General features: G+C 36.3%; 1 protein-coding gene across 3 annotated transcripts in view; it reads right to left on the bottom strand.

The window, feature by feature from the left end:
* The window catches only part of LOC107580227 (ELKS/Rab6-interacting/CAST family member 1-like), a 202,882-nt gene that overhangs the window by 133,569 nt on the left and 43,568 nt on the right, over positions 1–25,745 (bottom strand). The window contains exons 7-11 of one of the 3 annotated variants that reach the window (XM_016265968.1): positions 23,657–23,824; positions 12,285–12,422; positions 8,646–8,786; positions 4,080–4,220; positions 2,467–2,502 (exon numbers count right to left, since the gene is read on the bottom strand). In XM_016265968.1, coding sequence (XP_016121454.1) covers positions 2,467–2,502; positions 4,080–4,220; positions 8,646–8,786; positions 12,285–12,422; positions 23,657–23,824 — 624 coding nt within the window. Of the gene's footprint in view, positions 1–2,466; positions 2,503–4,079; positions 4,221–8,645; positions 8,787–11,787; positions 11,926–12,284; positions 12,423–23,656; positions 23,825–25,745 lie in introns of all 3 variants that reach the window. The other 2 variants (XM_016265973.1, XM_016265961.1) reach the window with 2 other exon arrangements.

The following is a 25,745-nucleotide window of genomic DNA, read 5'->3' as shown; positions in this document are numbered from 1 at the left end:
ATATACACACACACATATATACATACATATATATATATATATATATATATATATATATACACATATATATTGATGTGTTTAAAGCAAAGTGCACCGTATTCTTGGAACCTGCCACATGATTAGTCATCTGATCACATAAGAAAAGCATGTGTTCAGGACCACTGACAAACCCGTTCACAATACAAACACAGATGTGTACTTTGAAAAACAGAAAAAAAGTGACAGAAAGACTATGTAGAAAACTATCATTTGTACAGTTATTAGCGGGTGTCTGCTTGTAAGCTCCATGAAGCTCGTTGGTATTGGAAAGCCAGAGTGGTCAATAAATACAGCACCATCTTTCAAAGAACAACCAGTGTCTCAGTACCAAACAGGGGCTTGTGGGAAATGCGGTTTAATAATGTTGTTTAATAATATGTTTGAGCCTGTGACCGTTTGGCTGGGCAAAATAAAAGAAAGTTTCACTGTGTGAAAACAGCACACATTTGCAGTGTTTATATGCATTTATGCTGACTTTCTTGACCTATAAATGTTCTTGCGAGAAAACATCTTGGTGTTGAATGATATAAAAGTGCATGTGTGAGCAGCAGGGGATATAAAAGAGAGTTTTGATGTGCCTCCATATGAAGTAGTTGAGTTGAAGTGCACTGGACTCTTGGCTGGTTAGAGTAATGTAGACCGTTGGATGTTCTGGTGGCATGTCTGTTCTCATTTCGTGAGCCACGCTGACACCTCCATCTTCATACACTCCTGCCGGTCACACGGGGACAATCGAGTCCTCCGCCCCCTTTCTGTCTCATCCAATCACAGCAGACGCCCACCGAGCTGTCAGCAGGTTTTCACTTGCACTGCTTTTATATGAGACCCTGTGCGAACACAGATGCACACACGCTGCCAGAGATTTCATTACTCTTGGAACGGACGATGGGACCCAGATCTTCTCATCGAGCCACGAAGAGCTCTGAATGTGCATACGAAGGTGACCGGTTCATACGAGAGCTCAGAATCACCATGCAGAACAAAACATACTTGCACAGATTTCATTGCAGTCTGAAAAAACTAACAAGCACAATCGCCTACATACACACAAGCACACAGACTATGAGCACATAAACGTATGAATATTTAAAGGAATCATTTAATTGAAGCTGTCATCATTTACTCAGTCAAATTGTCCCAAACTTCTGCAGTTCTTTAGATGTTGTTCTGGGTTCTTTTATGACCTCCTGGATGAGTCGTCGTTGCGCTCTTGGAGTAATTTTGGTAGGCCGGCCACTCCTGGGAAGGTTCACCACTGTTCCAAGTTTTCTCAATTTGTGGATAATGGCTCTGACCATGGTTCGCTGGAGTCCCAAAGCCTTAGAAATGGCTTCAAAGCCCTTTCCAGACTGATACATGTCAACTATTTTGTTTCTCATCTGTTCTTGAATTTCTTTAGATCACTGCATGATGTGTTGCTCTTTAAGCATGCTTTTCTTTGTCAGGCAGGTTCTATTTAAGTGATTTCTTGATTCAACAGGTCTGGCAGTAATCAGGCCTGTGTGTGGCTAGTGAAATTTAACTCAGCTTTCTAAAATAATGTGGTTAATCACAGTTCTTTCATGATTTAAGAGGAGGGGCAATTAATTTTTCACGTAGGGCCAGGTAGGTTTGGACAGCTTTTTTCCCTTAATAAATGAAATTATCATTTAAAAACTACATTTTGTATTTACGCGTAATATTAAAATTGGTTTGATGATCTGAATCTTTTAAGTGTGACAAATACGCAAAAAATTGAAAAAAACAGGAAGGGGGCAAAAACCTTTTCACGGCACTGTATATATAATTTCAGTATATTTTATTTTAAGTAATAAAAAGTTTTCTGTTTTTAATTTTAGTTTATTATTAAAAGTGTAAATAATAATAATAATAATAATAATATAATCATCATCAACAAATGGTCAAAAATTGTTGACTGTCCATGTTCCATGGACCAAAAAATAAATGAATAAATAAAATAAATAAATACAAATCATCATACTGATCTGGAATGACAAGATAGTGAACAAATAATGCCAATTTCATTTTTGAAGGGAAGTTTAATAAAACTATCCTAACTAAAAACTAAGATTGGGCACTTTAAAAGTGTAGCATCTGTAAAGGCACGTGCACACCATACTGACATAGCTCAATGCAACACATATCAGCTTACAAACATGCCACTAAATCCAAGCTCCGCTGAGGAGCAACATCAAACCACACAAGATCATCACTCTCAAGCTTTAGATAAGGAAAGATCTCATGCAAGCAAATCTCAGAACACCGCCAGCATATCCTCTCTATCTCACATACACACAAAACTAAACTTGAGATAAGCCTCGAGCTCATGCAAGCAAAGCTCCACTCACACATTTATTAGTAACACACATACACACACACATAGGCTGGCACTGCTAAGGGAGGCTTTTCACACTGAGATGCACTTACAAGATTGAAGGGATGGCCTGACATGAGCTCAGAGCGCTTTCAGAAAGAAAGAAAGAAAAACACAGAGGAGTTGGGGAAGAAAACCGAATCGGGTGATAAACAAAGTAATGACGAAATGTTTTTTTTAGCAAAAAGTGAGAAATATTTGATCTGGTTAAATATCAGGAGACAACGAAGACAACAAAGAGGCAGGATGAGGAAAGAAGACGAGAAAATACAGAATTAGAGGAGTGTGAAAACAGACGGTGAAGAGAAGTCACAGACATGGTTGGGAGTATCAAGTATAAATATCAAGTAATAATATATATATATATATATATATATATATATATATATAAATAAAATCACAGAAGAACTAAATATTGCAATGTCAGTTTTTTCGAATATCGTGCAGCCCTAATTGGGAACATGTACAGCATTTTCCATGACACGAGTCACAGAAGTGAGGCATAAGAGCACCTGCATGCTAGAGTTTACATAGCGCAATGTGACCAAAGTTCAGAAAAGTTTTCACAACCTTAAATCAAATCTTATGTTCTAAATCTTAATCTAATGTTCCAACCCGTTCCATCAGAGATTTCTGTAGTGTGCAGGAGCCATAAGATGTGAAATTCATTAAATAGCTCTTTTCCAAAACCAAGAGAGCTGTCATTTTCTTAGGTTTCATAGATGCTCAAAAAAGTTCTTGAATTGCTAATTCCCTAAACTAAATTAAAACCCTCAATATGTAAATGTACTATAAGTAATCTTACTTCATTCAGTACTTTAAAACACGGATAGAAAAACAGTTATTTCTACATGAAACTAGACTAATTCACACAATGTGTGTAAGTGCTGTGCTTACTACAATAGCAAAATGCTAACATCAAACCAAAGTCCCTTTCAGGGACAAGTCTGTTCACCTGATGGCCATCTATTTCAGGCATTTCAAGTCCTATGTATTTGAATAAGGAAATCCTGATATTTCAAAATCTGCTTTCCACACTCGCAATTAAATAACATATTTCAATTTAGCAACAAAATGTGACATGAACGATCCCATAAATGCAGATTCTTATGCTCAGATGATGTTAAAAAGCACATATCTTCTATTAAAAAGGCAGGATTTATTCTGCTATATTGTGCAATGCACTTTCTCCCATTCATAAGTATTTGAGTGCACTGTCTTTGTATATCTATAATATTTGATCAGACTCTTTTGGAATGAACTTTAAGCGATTGTTGAGTATCTTTTCTCACTTGCATTTGAGTGCCTGTTAACATAATTAACATAACATAATAAATGAGTCAAGTATTAGATTCTGATTCATTTAGGATGCTGTCGTTGAAGGTAGTGGCCTATGTTGACCGTAGTCTCGCTCGGGTCTGGAGCAGAGCTAATATCTCCTCTCCCCCCCCCCCCCCCCCAGCACTCGACAGAGAAAAACTCCACAGGTAAAGTGCACTTGAGTGAACATTCAGTTCACTGTCAATGTATTAAGTGTTGTCAGCTTAGTGCTAACGGCGTGCCAGTCTCCGTAATGGCTTGTTACGCGTTCTCGGCTGCTTAGCTGATGAGACCCGGTGTATTTGCTAGCTGTGATGCTTCAATTCCCTCCAAGTGTTTGGCTCACCTTCTTGAGTTGACTATCAAGTTTGGTGCATTCCTCTTTCTTCTGCTCAAGAGCGATTTCGAGACTCTTCAGCTTGGAGTCCTTCTTCAGTCCAGAGGAGGCCAGGGACGAGGCGTGCTCCTTCAGGTCCAATAGAGAGGCCTGAGGGCAAGGGAAAGGAAGGTTAAATCAAAGAGCACTTACTGAACAATCTACTTCTGAATGCAGACGATCAGGTTTGGGTGGGGGGGGGGAGGCTAATGAGAAGCAGGAGGAGACTTTGTTAATGTCATGCCACAGTCCCTGATTGCATTGAAACAACCGGAGCACAAACACATGTAAATATGCAGACTGGAACCACAGCCAGACAGTTTCGAGCCAATTTCAACATCAGGAAGAGCGAAGAGCCAAGAAAAATTGCCATGTGACAGTTTTTTTTTTCTTTTCGAAATGCACATTTGTATACAAGCACGCAATCAAAAGGATTTAATTCACTCAGCTCAGATTGGATCAAAAAACTGGCCTTGGTTTGGAAACAAAAACATTTAAAGAGACAGTTCACTCAAATTTAAAAACTCATTTATTCACCCTCATGTCGTTCCAAAGCAGCATGATTGTCTTTCTTTGGTGTAACTGTATAATGAATTGAGATTATAGAGTTTTCCAGTTTATAAAAGAATGCAAAAGCACCATAAATGTGGCTCATATGTCTCCTACACTATGTTCTAAATCTTCTGAAATCATACATTGGTTTTATATGACAAACAGACCAAAAATATCCTTGTTATTCACTGAAAATATTGACATTCTCCATTATGAGTTCATAAAGAGTTTATTAGAGCAAGTAAATAAATCATTAAGTAAATCATTCTTATGAGTAAAATATTTTCAATGAATCTTTTGATCAAGTTTTAAATGATTCATTCATAAATTAGATGATCCAGTTTGAGTTCAGCTCACTGACTCCCTTTACTAGAAGGTAAAACAGTAGCTTGCATTTTGATCTATTTCTCACCCCAAGCAATCAAATGCTATAAGTTACATGGACCACTTATGGTACTATTATGGTGCAATTGAAATGAATCCTTTTTGACGAAGGAAAGCTCCAGTCCTGGGTGAACTGTTCCTTTAACGTCACAAAGGCTTTTATGAGAAATAAAGTGATAAAATATGAAACCGGAGAATGATTTAGAGTTACAGTAGCGGTTACATCGCAATAGTAATATTACAAATATCGTGTGCTATTATGTACAGGCCTCTGCACATATGCAGTACATCAGCTCTCTGTTTTTTTAAGCAGAGTCTCAGGCACACTGTTAAAACTGCAGCCCTCCATCTATGAGGCCTTTCCTGCCGTTTCCGCTTTCAGTCGGAGAGCCCCACAATTTCACACTCGACTGGAGTCCACGGACCAAAATATACACTTAATGTTCATACTGCCGGCCCACGTTCTCTCGCGTTGGTAAAGAAAACAGGAGAGGGGAATGATGGGATGTGCTGGACTCCACACTTTATGATTAGTGCGCGGGAGGGGAGACCGAAAGAGCTTGGAGTGAAGAGGTCACTGCTCAGGAACAACACAATGCAGGAAAAACAAGGAGAGGGATATAACAGGACGCTGAGTGATGGGAGGCTGCTGCATGCAGCTCAGGACAGCAGCCGTGATCCAATGCAAATATCCAGGACACTGACGCTCTGCTTTTTTACGTGCAGCAAATGGACATGGGTGGATCTCATAAAATCTGTTAAGATGTCTGGGGTACAATTAACCCCAAAATCAAAAGAAATAAATATAAAATTATATTTTACTACAATAAAATCAATCCTACTTTCACGCCCAGAGTTTATAGGAAGTTCATGTTGTTTATAGGAAGTTCATGCATATAAAAAAAAAAATCAAGAATTTCATTAAAATTAATATTCATGTACACATATATACGGATATTATAAATATAATATATATACAGTATGTATATATATATATATATATATATACACACATACACATACACACACACAAACTACTGTTCAAAATGTAAATGGTTTTATAATGTTTATGTTTTTGAAAGAAGTCTCTTATGCTCACAAAGGCTGCATTTAATCAAAATTATAGTACAAATGTTAATGATTTATTATTAATATATAACTGTTTATTCCTTTGATAGCTGATACATAAAATATATAAACATATTTGTAACAAAATAAAAATATTTTTATTCTTTTATTTCTTGATGTCCTTTCTGAATAGAAGTATTTATATTTACTATATATTAAGTATTTATTAAAATAAATAAATAAATAAATATAAATAAACAAGTATAGCTTTGACATACCATTGTACTCTATAAATAAAGACAAAAACACCAAAAAAATGTATCTTAAAAATCTTACTGACCTTACTGTATTACAGTAACTGTAATACGTAAAAAATAACAATTGAAAATACTAATTTGTGAAGGGTACTGTGGCTAATTGTCATTAAGGTGTTTTGCATTGTCATTATTTTAATCCTACAATTTGGCAACATTTTATTTATAATTTAAATAATTATATAATTTCTTATTTTTCTTTTTGATTTTGGTGTCAAACATGATTTCATGAGATTCACCCACACGCTATGGAATTTCTACGGACGTTTGGAAGCAAACGGAAATGGAAAGGGAAAGGGAAAGCTACAGATGAGAGGAAGAAACTACTGTATGGGGGTGAGACAGGAAGTGGTTTAGTGGTGGGGATGTGCATCGCCCATGTTCTAGAGGCAGACAGCGGAGAGGAATGCAGAGATCACAGCAAACAAGAATAACCTGAATAATAAAACAGCCACAGTGCTGTGGGGAAAGACGGGGTACATGTACAGTGCAAATACAGTCATTAGAGTGATAGTTCAACCAAAAATGAACATTCGGTCATCATTTACTACAGAGCCTTATGACTCAGTCAGTGAGTTGAATGTTCAAATTATTCACACCAGTTTGAACTGAAATTATCCAGTTCACAAAACTGGTCTGAATGATACCAAGATTATTTATCAAGAAATGAAATGAAATGAAAATAAAATGCAGGAAACATTACAATAAGAATTTTGAGAAAATGTGCTTTAAAAAAAATAAAAAATAAAATAGATTTTTTTTTAAATGTAATAATTTAATGAAAAAATAATGAAAATACAAAAAAAAAAAAAAGTAAATGTAAAAAGGAATGTTATAAGAATTTGAGGAAATGTGCTTTAAAATAATGTTGCAATGCAAAACATTTAAACTATCCTGTACATCATGACAACATTTTTGTCCTTTATAAAGCTTGAAATCTTCAGAAAGCTTCAGCAACCAATACAATTGTTTAAAATGTCTCCTTTCGTGAATCAGGCAGGTTTGGATCGGCATAATGCGAGTAAACGATGACCAAACTTTTACTTATAGATCAACTAGGGATGCACCGATATGAAAATTTTGGCCGATACCGATATGGTGGCCGATATATCGTGCATCCCTAAGATCAACTATTCCTTTTATACTCACATAAGGGCTATTATTGGAGAGATTCTAGACAAAATACAAGAAAGTGCGAGAAGATAGAGAAAAAGGATAGAAGGCAAAAGGCAAAAGGCAAAAAAGAAGACAGAAGTTGAAGACAGAAAGATAAATGAGAAGTTGCTCTCTGGGAGGGGCCGCTCCCTCACATTTAGAATCTGCCATTTATCTTCATGTCCTACACACACACACACACACACACACACACACGCAGGACTGACAGTGTTGCGGGTCCAGCATGTCTGTTCTCATCACTACAGCTCCTCTGAGGTTGTGTGGACGGCTACGAAATCAGTCTGTCTCTATCAAGCCTGAGCACCTCGTCCAATAGTGCAATCTAAAGACGACGCTTCTAATGCTGCCTGGGATCTGCTTCAACCTCTTTAATCCACACCTGACACATTATAGAGGATTACTGCATTATAAATGCGAAACCGCCATCTGAACTAACAATATGAACGCAAGATTGCACAAGATGTCGGCTGGACGCCCACCTCTGAGCTATTTGTTGGTCAGTTGAATGTTTGTTTGCACAGTACAAAAACCTGTAACAAGACTTGCTTTCACAAATGCAAGATATAATCATACAATCATACAGAAACAATCCAGGCTAATCTTTTGCAAATATGCGCAAAAATTTCACAGACAAATCCAACTGATTCATAAAATAATAGTTTTACGTTTAATTACAGTTCTCCTGATAGCAGAGATTTAGTTTAGGATCGTTGGGATTAGTTGTGGATTTTAGTTGAGCGTACAGGCCACAATTCATGACTGCAATATTTACACCGCAAACCCAAGCGTCTGTTCACAAATATGCAAACAGATTACACAAAGCTGAGCATATGTTCGCAAGATGACATTGCAGTTTAAAGGAATAGTTGACCCAAAAATGAAAACTTGCTTAAAATGTCCTACAATGTAATTCTGTCATTTTTTCACCAATGTCACTACAAGATGAAGATCATTCCAAAAACAGCATGAGAAAAATCATCAATTTCATACAATACTGGCATTAATAAAGAATTAGTTTGTTCATGCAAAATCAAGTTCTCACCTCGCGATCGGACAGCTCTCCCTGCAGTAAGTTGACTTTCTCTTTCAGCTCTTTGAGCTCTTTCTTGCTGCTGTCCAGTTCTTCGCTCTTCTCTCTCTCGTCTCTATCCCTCTGTTCCTTAAGACGCTCGATAATACGCTCCTACAAACATCACAAACAAAAAAAAAGCATGTTAAGCGTGTGATTTAGAAGCAAAGAGAAAAATAATGCCCATTTTACTTTCTTTTGTGGAACACAAAATTAGTTTTCTATACAGTACAATATACAATAGTATGCAAGATCATAAATTAATAGTTACAGTAAATTTCACCCTGCTCCTTTCACCTTTTGTGTTCCATGGGAAAAACCCCACCATACAGGTTTGGAGCGACATAAGGGTGAGTAAATAATACATTTACCAAAACCTACCTTTTCACAGCAAAGCTAATAATAATATTGCTGATATAAAAAGTAAATATGATTATTATGACTATTATTATTTATTGTAATTGTTGTTCTTAATAAGTATAACTTAAAATTAAAAGTATTAAGTTATTTTAAATAAATAAATAAATAAATAAATATTAATAATACAATAAGCTATTATTATTATCATCATTATTTCATTATTATTATTATTAAATAGAATAAAATATAATATTTATTACTAATAAATAAATAAATATTAAGATTAAAAATTAAATAAAATGTAGCACAAGCAAAGATTAAATTTAATTTGTGGTTATTCGCATTCCGATTTATGTAAGGGTTGTAAAATTTACCCAAAAACAAGAGCAGGCCAATACCGGTCAAAGTTTAGAAAGCGCAGGCACACCAATTCCTTAATTCCCATCTTAAGCAGAACTCTGCACGGCTAGTGGAACATATCTGAATGAACACATTCGCCGTACGATCCATTAATCTCACACATGTGCAAACTTTGGCCAGGTGTTGGAAGATTTGGCCGCGTCTGCTTTCAGAAAATGGAAGTAACTTTAGTATTAATGAGTTGGATCTGATGTGAACGGCTACTATGCTGCATTGTACTCACATTTTAATAAGGTCTCAAAAAAAACACCTTTAATAATTCAGAGAGGAAAAAGAGACACACAGAGCAACAACGTGAGACAATAAGAGGTCTGAGGAAAGAGTGTTTTGGCGCAGTCGATGGCCTGTGAAAGAGGATGGCTGGAATCATGGAGAGCATCAGCCTCCAGCACTTTCACACCCGTGCCAGCCAAAACTCACACACCGAGCGGCCGAACCGGACAATAATAGCACTGCTCTTTTTCAGGCCCGCACTGCATTTTTCACCGCGAGGGCTGTATTTCACTCTCCCGAGCTGACGTTCCTGGCCAATCCTCGCTGAGATGTGACATTAAGCATGACCGCTCATTGCCGTGCCAGCTAACTCTCACACCGGGTTCACAATATGCATCGAACGGCATCTGAGGTATGTGAAATGGAAAACTGCATGCGTTTAAGTAAGGAAGGACAGATACGCTCTGCAAATGTCTGTCTGCTGCAAAAGTGCATACGTGTCCGCCTGTGTTCGAGTATGTGGGTCCACTAAAAGAGCCAGAGCTTTCTTTTTCAATATGCAGATGGCTGACAAAGTTAATTTCCGCACCTCGGATGGGAGAAGCAGGAGGCCCAAACCTCGGGGCGTGAGGGTATGTGAGCGAGATGAAGTGGGGAAATGCAGAACAGCAGATCGCTGCCAAACTGCGGTTGTGTAAGACAATGCTAATAACCGCCGGGGTTAATTCATTCATATTCATGAGCTGGAGTTCAGGGGGCAGGTGGTGGTGGAGGGGGAGGATATGTTGATTCGGAGAACTGCATCATTCTGGAAGCCCGTGACCTGAAATGTTCAGTGAACTACGTGTACGTGTTGGCGAAGATAATAGCGCATGTGATGAGAGTTGATGAGAAGTGACGGGGATTGACCTGTGGATCCGTACACTTGCTGGGAGGTCACTCGTGGTGTGAGAATGACTGAGTCCTTACATAAGAGTGTGTGACAGAGCAATCTTCACCGCTGTCACACACATTCACAGCTTCTGCTGTTCTGCAACTGCAGTTCACGTCACCTGTGAAATCATGTCTCTGAAGGAAACAACACAAGCTACCACATCCAGTTTAGTTATTAATAATAGCACTATTAGTACTGATGATAATAATAATATTAGTAATAATAATAAACAACTTTATGGAATATTAATCAAATGTATAAAGAATAATAAATAAATTATTTACATAAGTACTACTACAACAACTACTAATAATAATCACAAACAACAACAAAAAACTAAATGCAATATTAATATTTACTAAAAGTGTTAAATTACACATTCATATTACATATAAAAGAATTTTAATTATAGGTAGAAAATGCTACTACTTTTACTACCAATAATAAACAACATTTATATAATATTTTCTATTAGTATTAGATCATACATTAATATTAAATATGAATATTAATGGTTGTTAATAATAATAATAATAATATAGTAACAAACAACAACAAATTAGTGTATTATTAATAAAATGTTAAATATAAATAATAATAGCTCATTTACATAATTAATTGGTATTATTACAACTGCTATTAATAATAATAATCATTATGACAACAAACAATTAAATGAAATATTATTATAATATTTACCAATTTAACAATAAGTATTAATTAATTCTAGTTAGAAAATGCTATGACTATTACTATTACTACTAGTAGTATTAGTATTAATAATAATAATAGTAGTAATAATAATAAACAAATTAGTTATATGTATATCATATTTACTAATAGTATTAGGTTGTACATTCATATTAGGTATGGTTATTAATTATTATTCACTGCTCTAGATTCAAATGTCAGCCCCTCCACCTGCCTTAATGCTACAGTATGGATGACAAAAAATACAGTACCAGTACTTCCAGAAAATACTCAAATTAAGGATGAATACAAAAGTAATAATTAATATCAATAATATCTGTAATGTCAACCCTATTTGCTGGTGTATAACTGATTTGCAGCTGCTCTGAACACTCAATGGGTGAGAGTCATACCAATAAATATGTTGGCATTGTGACAACCCTAAAACAGACAACTAGTTTTCAGCGGCCATAAATGTGAGTGTTCGTGGGTGTCCACCTTCTCAGCCAGGGCCTCCTCCAGCGTGGTGAGGGCCGTGTCCGTGTTTGAAGTGTCTGCCTGCAGGGATTTGACACGCTCCTTCAGGCTGGTCATCTGCTTCTCCTTATCCTTCAGCTGCTCCTGCAGGTTCTCAATCTGCACAGAGAGAGAGAGAGACAGTTTTACGACATCGAACTGATCCAGATGAAAATGCTATAAACAGAGTATGAATGCCACAAACACAGTACTTCAGTTCCAGTAAATACTAAAATGAATGATTAATAAAAAATGAATGAATAACAATAGCAATAATATCTGTGTAACGTCAATTCAATTTGCTAGTGTATAACTGACGGCCGCTTTGAACACTCCATGGGTGAGAGTCATACCAATGAAAATGTTGCTACTGTGACAACCCTAAACCAGACAACTAGTGAACTTAACAGGTAACAACAGGACATTGATGAATTTTGGTGGCTGTACACGAATGTGTGTATGTGTTCGTGGGTGTCCACCTTCTCAGACAGGGCCTCCTCCAGCGTGGTGAGGGCCGTGTCCGTGTTTGAAGTGTCGGCCTGCAGGGATTTGACGCGCTCCTTCAGGCTGGTCATCTGCTTCTCCTTATCCTTCAGCTGCTCCTGCAGGTTCTCAATCTGCACAGAGAGAGAGAGACAGTTTTATGACATCGAACTGATCCAGATGAAGATATATCTATTAAAGCACAATAAACAACATTTACTCACACTTAAGCTCACAGTAGACTAAGTGAAGCCATTTTTCATTTTATTTTCAGTACATGCACTTACAGCACTCCATATGCAACAACATTAGGAACGGGGGGGGAGGGTCAGATCAGTTAAAAACAATTATTTTTTTCACTGTTCAGCTGAAAATAAATAATGGCCTCATTAGAAGCATATTCAGAACTAATTCTCTTCATAAACTTTCCTTATCTGCGTGCGCGGCTGGCGTGTGCGTGACGCCGGAGCTGATGAATGACGGGGGGGGGGGGGGGGTCAGATCAGTTAAAAACAATTATTTTTTTCGCTGTTCAGCTGAAAATAAATAATGGCCTCATTAGAAGCATATTCGGAACTAATTCTCTTCATAAACTTTCCTTATCTGCGTGTGCGGCTGGTGTGTGCGTAACGCCGGAGCTGATGAATGGCACAGGAGAGATGGGCATTTCCACGTTTCGCTCCATTCATCATGTCCCGACAGCTCAATGAAAAGACTGACTGTTCCTGTCCACCGTTTCACATTCAATTAAACGCTGGCAGATTTGATAAATAGTTGCCGTTTTTGTTTCTTTTAGCTGCTTTGAAACAACCTGCTGTTGATAGAGCTGCTCTGTGTGCAAACACATTTTATCAGCAGGCCTTACCTCGACTGTTTCGAGTAAAAGTTCTTGGGCTGAACAAGATTTAGAGAAAATATATGGTCTTTGATATGAACGTAATTGTTTTAAGATGTATATTCTGAAGGGTTGGCATCAGAAGTTTTGTTGCTATGGCTGAAACAAACACTATTACAAAAACATCAGTAATTTATATACATTTAAATATTTAAAAAAAACTAATGTATACAATTCTACATAACTTATATATCATATTTACTATTTTTTATGTTTCAAGACATTTGAAAATAACTGAAAATAATTTTTAAAACTTTAAAGTTATTATAAACCATACAGTATATTATAATTAATTAATTTTCAAGACATTTGAAAATTACTCACTTATTTTTTTATTGTTAAAACTAACTTTAAAATTAACCAAACAAAATTAGCAGACCAAAAAAATCTTTCATTTCTACCATTTAATAAATATAAATATATCATCACACATATACTGTATATACACATACATACATATATAAATAATAAAAAATACTATATATTTGTTGTTTTTAATAATTTATTATTCATGTTTCAAGACATTTATAATGACAAATAATGAAAATAACCTCTGTAACTAAAGTAAAAATAAGCCATTATAAACCACTTACAGCATGTTATATTACATATTTTAATTGTTATTATTATTAATTATTCCTGCTTCAAGACATTTGAAAATCACTGAAAATCATAAAATTCACTAATTTTTAGTTATCAAAAATGACTATAACTACATTAAAAACCTAACGAAATTAGCAGACCAAAAATCTTTCCTTCTTCCATTAAAGAAATATAAATGTATATATATTATGCTGTATCATTTATATAATATAGCTATATATTTTTTTCTTTTTTATTAATTATTATTCATGATTCAAGACATTTGAAAATAACTGAAAATGTAATGGAAATCACCTATTTTTTTAGTTATTAAAAATATCTGTACCCACATTTATTATAAACCAAACAAAATTAACAGACTAAAAATCTTTCCTTCAGCCACATCTCCCACATCTTTTCTCCCTTTGTAGTTTGTTTGAAGTCTTTAAGTGCCTTTTTTTTTTATTCAGTGTCCGGAAAAGAGCAAGAGAAAACTGTGACAGCGGCGTGACATCTGGTTTCCGAACTCGACCGCTGAGAGAGATAAAGCTGTGTCGACCTATGAATGTAATTAAAATAAAGTGAATGTTTTAGCAAAAGCGATTACAAGGATAACAACTGTAGGCAGAGGGAGAAGTGAGAAGAAACCCTATAATGAATTTGCCCTGGTTCAAAAAACGACAGTTGTTGCTCAAATAATGAAAAGTACGGCAGGGTTTGTTGTTTTAAATAATTTCAGACATGTTTGAACAGATGTCGGGGTTAGTCTCAGCTAGTTTTAAGCGAAAAGCTGAGTGGGGGGAAAAGAAGTTGTGCTGAATGGTCCTGGTATGGAATTGTGGGAGACTTTTTGTGGAATAACTACGTACCAAAAGCATAACAGTGCATGTCCAATATACTCGGTTAAACATCTCCAGCCCTTCATTAATCAAACACACAGCTGACAGCTCCACCTGTCCGACGATACACACATTCACACACACTTCACCTCCTTCCCTTTGATATCGTCTGCGGTCGCCCATGAAACCTGGTTGTGTAACGCAACCTGATTACACTCCTCTGCCCCATTACCCAGCATCCCCCAGAGTTTTGGGTTACCCCGTGCAGCTTTGGCCGGCGCACGCGATACGCTCATGAATATTTTATTGCGCTAGTATCATGCATGTGCAGAGTCATATGATAACAGCAATTATATTTCGGAAAACAATCAGTGCATTGAGAGGAAAACTGCGATCCTGTGTAGAGTTAATGGAGGAAAAATGCCTTCATCTTCCTCATAAAGGGAAGATGGGCTTTCAGATCTAGATTACAGGGATCCATGTCAAGCCAAATGATGATTACGTTCAAATAGAAAAAAAATCTATGTTGGGAGAAGTTTAAACCGGAATTCAATGACCTGGTATCTAAAATTGAGGGAAGAACAGTGTGTGTAGATGGACTCACACACTCCCACAAGCTCCTCTACCCGGTTTCTGGTTTCATCCGAGAGTGTGTGAGCAGATAAAAGACAAGACGAGACTGAAAGAGCAGCCTCCCGTCAGAGATCCAAACGCTTGGAGACTTAAAGGGATTTGTGTGTTATTGAGGGAAGAACAGTGTGTGTAGATGGACTCACACACTCCCACAAGCTCCTCTACCCGGTTTCTGGTTTCATCCGAGAGTGTGTGAGCAGATAAAAGACAAGACGAGACTGAAAGAGCAGCTGCCCGTCAGAGATCCAAACGCTTGGAGACTTAAAGGGATTTGTGTGTTTGTGTGTGTGTGTGTGTGAGAGAGAGTGAGAGAGGGAGGGGGTTGTCTGAATTATTAAAGAGTGTTTTGTTTCACTTAGTGATCTGCTGCTTGTCAGTGTTGTGTGAGCTCTGGAAACAGACAGAGAGGCACACGACACACAACAAGACAACAGGCACAGACACACACACACACACACACACAAACACGCACAGAGTGAAAAGATTTGAGCGTTTACAACGGGTTGCATCAGAATTGTATGCAATGTGCAAGCCGAACAAAACATGTCAAACCCACAGAGTGGCGCGACGGGAGGGGAGATCATTTCTGCAGATTTTCGGCAGATGTGTATTAAGAAGGTTATACTGTATGTATAAGAGAAACTGTTTGCTAGATGTTTCCAGCACTTTTTATTAGAAGGTTCTCTGGAATTCTTCACAGTGTTATTTTAGTAGAATTTAATATTTTGAATTATTAAACATTTCTATTTCCATTGTAAGTTTCCATTTTCTTTAAAATTTTGGTTGAAGTTTTAGTAATTTTGCCGTGTCATTTTTAGTAGTGTTATTTATATAGTATACGTCTATAAAATGTTATTTATTTTCATACATTAAGTTAAACCAAATGAAAATTACGAATGTTGTGCTGGAAAATAGCTGAAATAAAACGTGTTGTTTTGTTTTTTTTAGTTTACATTTAGTTTATTCCAAGTATCAAAACATCTTTTAATGGTTTTAATTTCAGTTTGGGGATTTAATGGTTAGTAATTTTTGTAACTGTAATAACCCTGATTCTTGATTATGATTTGTCAAACACAGTGTTCTGAGATCGATATTTTTTTTTGCATAATAAGAAATAATGGGTATACACTGTATACCTAAATAATTATAAATTGAATCCAACACCAATTTTTTTTCAGTGTAATTGACCCTATTTATGACTTCCCATTTCACACTCAAAAAATTGCGTAGGATTTACTTCAAAATAATTTTCATTCAGAAATTCCTAATACATTTCACAAATTAATAAATAAATAAATGAGTAGTAGCACATTCAATAAGACAAATTGTGTGAAACACACTCCAGTAATCTTATTTACAACTTTGAAAAATCAGAGCGGTCTCTCAAACCCCTCTGCAGTCTCTTTTTGCTCAAATAAAAAATTATTTAAGCTAAAAATAAATCTTTAATGTTAATTTATTTATTCATAAACAAATAAGTAGCCAATTTGCGTCAGGATCTTGATCCACCTGTCAGGATTTATTTAGCGACATACACATGAATCCTGTCATTTACGAGAGGTTTGTTGAAGCGGAATGGGTGGCGTCGAACACACACGCTGCTCAGTAATGCAAATGAGCGCGAGGAGCTTGGCACCTGAGTGGGTGAGACCTGACAGGTAAGTGGCACGACGCCAGTCTTTGTGTCTGCAAACTCCCACACAGAAAGAGATTTTCCTTAATTTTTCAAAATTGTCAAAATTCATATTCCTGCTTTGATCACCATATGTTAGGGGTGGCACTAAACTAGTCGATTAGTTCTGGCAGTAGTCGACGTGCCAGGGCTGTGTCGACTAGTTATAGATCACATGACTTTAGTTGCACTCGTTTTGATATAAAGTGACAGCAGGAGGGAAATTCCACTGTGCAACTGTGAGTCATTAGTTTTATATAATAAATTGCAACAGACACATTTATTTGGATTTACTCAAAAGTTGAAGGTGGTCAGAGTTTTACTGCTTGTAGTTAAAGCTCTTTAAAGGGCACGAATTGAGTTTTACTGTTGGCCTGCATCTCTAAATGCACCTCCTTTAATAAAGCAGTAAAGGTAAAACTTAAAATGAAAAATTAATAATATTATTTACAATAATTATGTTTACTGCAATCACTGTAACCTAATTTAGTATTGGTTAGTAGATATGAACAATGCCATTCAAAAATATTAATATTTAATAAGAATAAAGGACAATCATATTTTTTCTGAATTTTCTTTTTTTATTATTGAGCAAGGATGCATTAAACTGAGAATTTATAATTTTACAAAAGATTCCTATTTTGAATAAATGCTGTTCTTTTGAACATTATATTCATCAAAGAATCATGAAAAAAATTTATTGTGGTTTCCACAAAAATATGAAATATTGATAATAACTGGAGTAATGATGCTGAGTAAAATCAGCTTTGCATCACAGGAATAAATTATATTTTAACATGTATTAGAAAAAGAAAATAGTTATTTCAAATAGTAATATTATTTCACAATATTACTCTTACTGTTTTTGCGTACATTAAAAAAATACATAAAGATTCTGTAAACACACATTTGCACAATAATAAATAAGGGACTAGTTAATGCTTTTTTAATAAATCTGCAAAAATGTCAACAATTCTGCGTTTTTCTGTCAATATGGGGTGCTGTGTGTACATTAATGAGGAAAAAAAATGAACTTAAATGATTTTAGCAAATGGCTGCAATATAACAAAGAGTGAAAAATTTAAGGGGGTCTGAATACTTTCCGTACCCACTGTATATTTCAAAGTACCATTTCTTTATTAGAATAAAACATTTTTTTATTTTATTGCAACACTTTACTTTTTTGTAACACTTGCACTTTGTTTTTTGTCTGTCACTGCTTTTATTTGTATTTTTATAATGTGTAAAGCAAACACACTGAAGTACTTTGAAATGGAAAAGTCTGAATATGAGGGAGGGAGGGAGGGCGAGAGAGAAAGAGAGAGAGAGAGAAAGAGAGATGGGGAGGAGGAAGTGCAGATTAATTAGAAACTTCTGTAGAACTTCTTTCCCCCAATTAAGTCAAAAGCAGAGAGGATCTCTCTCCTTCTCTCTATCAGACTGTTAGGGGCTTAAGACTCTCGGCCTTTTGATGTGGGGTTTATCATTATTTTAACACAAGGCACTTATTAGCATGCGCCCTCTTAAAGCTCTGCTCTCTCTGTCTGTGTCTTACTCCCTCTCGCTCTCTCTCAACTGAAGGACGGTAACAAACAACGTAAGAGTCTCTTTCTCAGCAAGAAGATCACAACCCAGGCCTGACACGCTCTGTTTAAGAGGCTTTCCTTGTGGTGCTAAGCCTGTTAGCCTTCTTCAACCCCTTAGCCGTCGAAAAGAAGAGGGGCAAAAAGCACACACTCGTTCTGCGTTCTGAACCAGCCTTTAAAAGTGTAGCAAATTGGAAGCTCTTCATCCATGGGGGCGGTTGTGGGGTCAGTGAATGTTCAGGGTTTAGCCTAAACCCTCTGTGAATGCGCATGGGGACATCCTTCGATGAAATACGGGAATATAATACACTTCAAAATATATGTTGAAACGTTACATGTGCAGTGAGTCATTGTTAATGAAGTAAAACCCTCAATTCTACTGGCGCGAAAACTAAAAATGTCCCACTAAACTTGGTTTCAGCCGATCGTAAACCGCTGTATGGATTTTAAATCACTGTTGTTAAAATAAAACAACAATGATGACCCTTTTAGCTTGCTGTACATTACCTTTCAAAAGTTTAGGGTTAGTAAGATGTTTCTGGAACAAGTCTCTTATGTTCACCAAGAATGCATTTGTGAACAAAAATACAGTAAATGTTTTAAAATGTCACATTTAAAATGTACACTTTACCATAACTGTTTTGTATTTTGATATATTTTTAGTTTAATATTTTGAATTTTCAGCAGCCATTACTTTAGTCTTCAGTGTCAAGTGATCTTTCAGAAATCATTCTAACATGTTGATTTGATGCTCAAGAAACATTTCTTATTATCATCAATGTTGAAAACCGTTTGCTTAATATTTTTGTGGAAACCGCGATACATTTTTTTTTAGGATTCTTTGATGAATAGCAGGTTCAAAATAACAGGATTTATTTCAAACAGAAATCTTTTATAATATCATAAATGTCTTTAACAGTCACTTTAGATCACTTTAATGTGTCCTTGCTGAATAAAAGTATTAATTTCTTTCAAAACATAAAATCATACTGACCCCATACTTTTGAACGGCAGTGTAGTCCAATGCACATTGTACTTTGACGACAGTTATATGTCGTCAAAGTGTCAAGTTTGTTCAGAAGTTAGCAGGCTGTTACTTCTAAGAAAAATATAGTTGCTGGATTTGCTGAAAGTTCATGAGGTTCATGAAATTGTGTCTCAATATGAAAGTTTTGCAAGAACCTCAATGTCCTGGATTATGTTTCTAAAGTTTGCAGACAAATTTCTTGAGCAACGCTCAATATTGGGTGTTTATTACATCTGGATGGAGCGAAACTCTGACCGCAAAGTCAACAAACAGGTTTAATTTCTTTGGTGTCGTCTGAAGAACAGAATTCATGTGCTATAATTTAAACATTTCGTTTCAAATTAAGACGCAGACAGCCTATTTTTTATTAACTGCAACCCTAATTGGATAAACTTTGTGGGAAAAAAGGGGGAAAAAACCAACCCTAGCGCCGCCCATGTTCATCCATAAGACAAAGTGTCTCTGACAACCCTCTCATGCCAAAGAGAGCTGCTCTCCATCAAGACGTTCGACGCGAGTTTACATACTTGAGCGAGTTCTGCTGAATTGTGTCTTGTATTCCTCCCTCCTCGCATTAACAAATGTTATTTTCTGCAGCCTGTCCTGCAGTGAACTTGTGAAAGAATTCCTATCCAAACCGCTGTTTTCAATACTTAGTTCAGCCGCTTCCACTGCGGATCTGTCTGCAACCTTATCTGACAGTTGCCAATTAAATTATCGTTATTTTCCAGGCTGTTAAAGGGTAAGTGTTAAGTTAAACACAAAACACTGAATATAAACAAAGAAGGAAAAGAGCAGGCCGAATCTCTCGGCTGCTGCTGGAGGAGGTGTTTTGCTCTGTTCGGCACGCACTCGCTCACATCCACGCAGGCAAACGGTGCCACTGAGAAGGCAGAGAGGAAAAGCAACAGCCAGCAGCCGCTGGGAAAACAATCACAAAGCCAAACAGCTCCAAGCGGGAGAAAAAAATAATGTTCAGACATTAAAGGGATAGTTCACCTTCAGTTGACTTGCATAGTGGCTTTTTTCCATACTATGGAAGTCAATGGGGACCAGCAACTGAAGGTGAACTATCCCTTTAAAGGAGAATGCGAGAAAAAAGAAACGAGCCCAAACTAGGCCTCCCCTGAGAATGAATGCATACTTCACAGGACACTGTGTATCTATTCATTTACTCACTTATATACACAGACATGCACAGTCTAGGAAAGCTCATTTTCGTACATGCAAATGTAACAGCGCTACATGTTGTTTGAAAAAAAACTAAACCGTGTGGCTTATTTAGAGGCCATATTCTACACTTCTGAAGCATTTTATTTTTCTAAAGCCTGCTTGTAATGTTTTTAACATCAAAAACTGTTTTTTACATTATAATTTCCACTCTCACTGACCCTCGGAATGAAACAGGCAGTCTTTGCTACTTTGGCTGCATCCGAAATTGCATACTTCACTATAGAGGCGGCGAGAAACATTTGATGCAGCATTTATCTTGCAGAATTCTACATGCCAATGAGCTCTGCTATGATTGGCTAACATCTTAAGCATTGCACACAAAAAAATTCATCAGGGCGGGTCAAGTTTCTCATTAACGAATTTTCATTCTTATGTATGCCAAAATCATGATTATTTCTGAATCACCTAGTTTCTACATTTCCATAAACAGTCTGGGAGAACTGAGGGAGGAAGTTTAGTCTTAAATGTTAAAGAGAGAGTTCACCCAAAACTGAAAGTTGTGTCATTTTCTCACCCTCATGTTGTTCCAAAGTTTCTTTTTTCTGCTGAACACAAATATATTTTGAAGAATGTTGGTAACCAAACAATTGCTGGTAGCCACTGACTTCCATAAAACACTATGGAAGTCAATAGCTACCGTCAAGTATTTGGTCACCAACATTCTTTAAAATATCTTCTTCAGAAAAAAGGGAAAAAAACTTCAACAGAAAAAAAGAAATTCTTACAGGTTTGGAACAGCATGAGGGTGAGCAAATGATGACAGAATTAAACATTTTTGGGTGAACTATCCCTTTAACTCCTCATGATATGTCCATTGAAAGAAGTACAGAAGGCTTTTAAAAATTCAAAATGACACATGAGCTAGTGTTTCCTCACTGGATATAATCCTGCTTGCTATGTACGGTTTCTCGTTTTCTCGTGTTTGACCTGTGCGTTGAATGGTGTCTTGCTGAGCAGCCCCATGCATACCTTCATAGCACTGTCTCAATATGTTATAGCCATTAGGAACAACTCTGGGGCAATGTAGAGCGGCTCAAGCACTATAATGGAAACTAAATGTTTCTCTTTCTGTGAATTGAGAGAGCATCGCACTCCTGATGACTCTGAGAGGCTTACAGACTCAAACTGTGAAGAGAAGCAAAGCGGTCGAGACAAACAGAGAAAGAAAATAGCCAAAAAACACAACCAATAACAAAAAGATAAGACAATGATAAGAAAGAGTCATGTCTTTATATTTGAGACACTCTTAAATAAAATCAGGTTTTTTCCCCCAAAACAGCAAGTACGTAAGTGTGCGTGTGTGTATGCATGCATGCATATCTAGATATATATATATATATATAATATTTTTAAAAAATATAAATCATTTTCAAAAATGTACACCTTAAATCATGAATATAACTATTTAAAAAAGAAAACTGCAAATTTGACATTGAAGTTGTCTCAAAGTCTGTTTTAGGAAAAGAAAGTTATATACAACCTTTAAAGGTCTTCCAGGGTAAACAGCAAGTACGCAAGTTTTATCACTAGAACTATTTATGACTATATAGAGCTCTCTTATTTTTAACATAATTCACTTTAATAAAACATGGAAGTATACAAAAATATTTATACAAAAAAACTAAATATTGTATGTATATATAAATATAAATTAAATATTAATAATTTTAACTATATTAAAAATACTAAGGATTTTCACAAATTTAGACATTATATTATGAATATAAAATGATATTATGAATAAAAACCAGAAAAAAAAGCATTTGACTTTGGAGCAATATCCTAAAGTCTGTATTAGAAAAAAACACACAATTTACAACCTTAAAAAGGTCTACCAGGGTAACGATTATCAGTCAACAGCCAATTCTGTAAACTATGAGTGAATTTCAAAGAGGTACAGCTTTTAGCCATTCAAGCAAACATACTTGAGTTCTACTTTATAGCTAATGATCCATGTGCTTTTTTGGGAAACTTAGTCGTAAAATAATATATGACAAGTTACAGCGATCTTAGGAGCATTATTTGCAACATTATCCCTGGAATGTCCATTAGACAGATGCACAACTTCCTGTTTTCCAAATAAAGGTGAGCTCACAGTGGGTTCTGTGCACTCAGACTATCCCTAAGTCAAGATTAATGAGGCTGCGGATGGGGGGCTTGTTTGCACAGCCTGTGATCTCAGCGCAGAAGAACTGAAACTGATAGTCGGATGTGACCGCTGAAGCATTGCCTCATGGGATGACCAGCCATGGCCAGTCACTATGGAAACATCCTCTGACAAACTCAAAGAGTACGGCACCACGAGCTTGAAACATTTTGACCGTTTGTGTGCCGATTTCTGTCAAAGTCTGTATATTGTGAAATTAAGTTCAAAGCTGCACCCGATATATTGACGATGAAAAGCGATGTCGGCGGGAACGGCAAAAACTACGACTTCTTGTATATTCGACGTGGGTTCGAGGCAGTAGCAAACAGCTGTTTCATGGATATGAAAGATGCAGAACAGACGTATAAACCTTGGCGCCCGCTGTTAGCCTGAGGTTAATGGCCTGTGTGTGTCATTTCTGAGAACAGGAGACTCCATCGCCATCACAAACACAACTTTTCCCTACTTTTAGAAATCATAAATTTACACAAAGGGATATTTGGTGAGGCTGGTTTCGTGCATTTCACCAGAGCTCATCAAACGTGGCCTAACAGTGCCCTCTACGTTAAGGAGGAAGAAATGACACCCGTATGAAGGGTGCGTCGATGTTTATGAATGCATACTCTGCTGCAATGGTTCTCAACTGCTTGCAAAAGTTTGTTTTGATCACAATGTTTTATTTCCTACTGAGAGAATGAAACCATCAAAGTAACAAACAATTTTGCTACAATGTTGGTGTGCAAACTGTCATTTACCTTCTTCTGCAGCACGTTGACCTTGCGTTCCTTGACGTCAAGCATGTCTTTGAGGTCGTGAATTTCTCCATTCAGTGTGCCCTTCTCCTCTGACATTTCCTGAATCTGCTTGCTCTTTTTATTAAGCGTAGCCTCCTTCTCCTCCAGACGTAAACGCAGAGCATCGACCTGAAATACACAGGCACAAAACTCATGCAGACGCATGAACTGATACTTATTGTCCATTATAACACTATTATTCACGACAGTGTACAGGATCACACTAATACTTGGCCACTCAGGGCACATTAACCGTCAGCTAAACTCCATGAATCACATCCTGGCACTGGTAACACTGGATTATGATAAAAAGTGTGATGATAGACTAACTACAGAATTAAACTTACACACAAAGAAGCCATTCATGCCCCTGCAATTTCACAAATAACATGTTTGATACAACAGTGCCCCCTAATGGTCTTGCAAGAAAACCGTATTAAATGCAATAGTTTTTCATTGACACAAAAGATAAAAAGAAACATTACTTTCATTCAGTATTGTCATTATACATGAAATATAAAGTTCAGGAATAATTTTTATTCTTAGCCCTAAAATATGAACAAAATTACTTTAATGCAGATAACAGAAAACTTTAATGTTCCGAGTATAATATACATAAAATGTATTCTATTATATATTATTGTACTGTGTTTATAAATCTATAGTATTGTAGTATTTTAGTATTGCTAGTTAATTAAGTGGTGTCTTTTGATCATATACATGTTTTATGAGTTGCAAACTTAAACATGTTTTTGTGTGTGTGTCATGTATTAAACACTGTTGATATAAATTATGCTTATTTTTAGGAATTATGCTTTTTATGCTTCTATTTTCTTCTCCCTCTTTTTGAATAAGTTTTTAAATAATTCATTTAGAACGTTCTGTTCATTTTGTGAACCAGTTTGACACTGCAATGAATCGACTCAAATCGAAAAGAACAATTTAATCAGAAATCAAACATAACAGTAGCTTGAAAAAGAAAACTGATATTCATTGAGATCCATACATTTGTACATAAAATTACTTTTCTAGGCATTTGGAAAACATTTAAAATGCCAGGATCCTGATATACAGGATTTCCATGACAGTGGTAATCCTAGTCATGATAATAAAGTTATCTAGCTGGCTAACTAGTTACAGTGGGATAGAAAATAATCACCTCCCTTTAAAATAATCACATTTTGTTGCTTTGCAGCCTGAAATGAAAGTTTTTGTTTTATCCAGCTGTATTTACTAAGTGCAACTTATAACATCCAAGTGTAAGATATAACACCAACATGTCAGAAAAAATAAATAAATAAATAAAACAGAATAACAGAGTTGGAAAAAGGATCACCCCCTTGTGTCAGTATTTTGTTGAATCACTTTTGCTTTAATTACAGCCTTTATTCTGTTGGGATTTGTCTCTACTAACTTTGCACATCTAGACTTTGGGATATTTGTCCACTCTTCTTTGCAGAACTGCTCAAGTTCAATTCAATTTGATGGTGAGTGTTTGTGGATGTTCAGTGGGGTTTAAGTCTGGGCTCGGACTAGGCCATGCAAGGACATTCACCTTTTTCTCCTTCAACCAAGTTTTGCTGTGTGCTTTGGGTAATTGTCATGTTGGAAGGTAAACCTTCTTCCCATTGACAAGTTTCTGGCGGAGGGCAGCAGATTTTCCTCAAGAATTTGATGGTATTTTGCCCCATCCATTTTTCCTTCTATCCTGACAAGTGCTCCAGTCCCTGCTGCAGAGAAACACCCCCATAACAGGATATTACCTCCTCCATGCTTTACTGGAGGAATGCTGTTATTTGGATGATGCGCTTTATTGGATTTCCGCCAGACATATCGTTTGGTGTTGAGGCCAAATAATTAAATTTTAGTCTCATCTCCCTCAGAATCTTCAAGGTGTGTTTTGGCAAAGCTCAGTCATGACTGCATATGGCCTTTCTTGAGGAGTGACTTTCTTTTTTTTTGCAACCCTCCCATACAAGCCACATTCTTGGAGCATTTGTGATATTGTCACATGCACACAATGACCACTCTTTGTCATAAATTCCTGCAA

The sequence above is a fragment of the Sinocyclocheilus grahami genome, unplaced genomic scaffold (genome assembly GCF_001515645.1).
Source record: "Sinocyclocheilus grahami isolate Dianchi unplaced genomic scaffold, SAMN03320097.WGS_v1.1 scaffold33.1, whole genome shotgun sequence".
NCBI classification, from domain to species: Eukaryota; Metazoa; Chordata; class Actinopteri; order Cypriniformes; family Cyprinidae; genus Sinocyclocheilus; species Sinocyclocheilus grahami.
The sequence above is the reverse complement of the archived record's forward strand: the minus strand, read 5'-3'. Positions and strand labels throughout refer to the sequence as shown.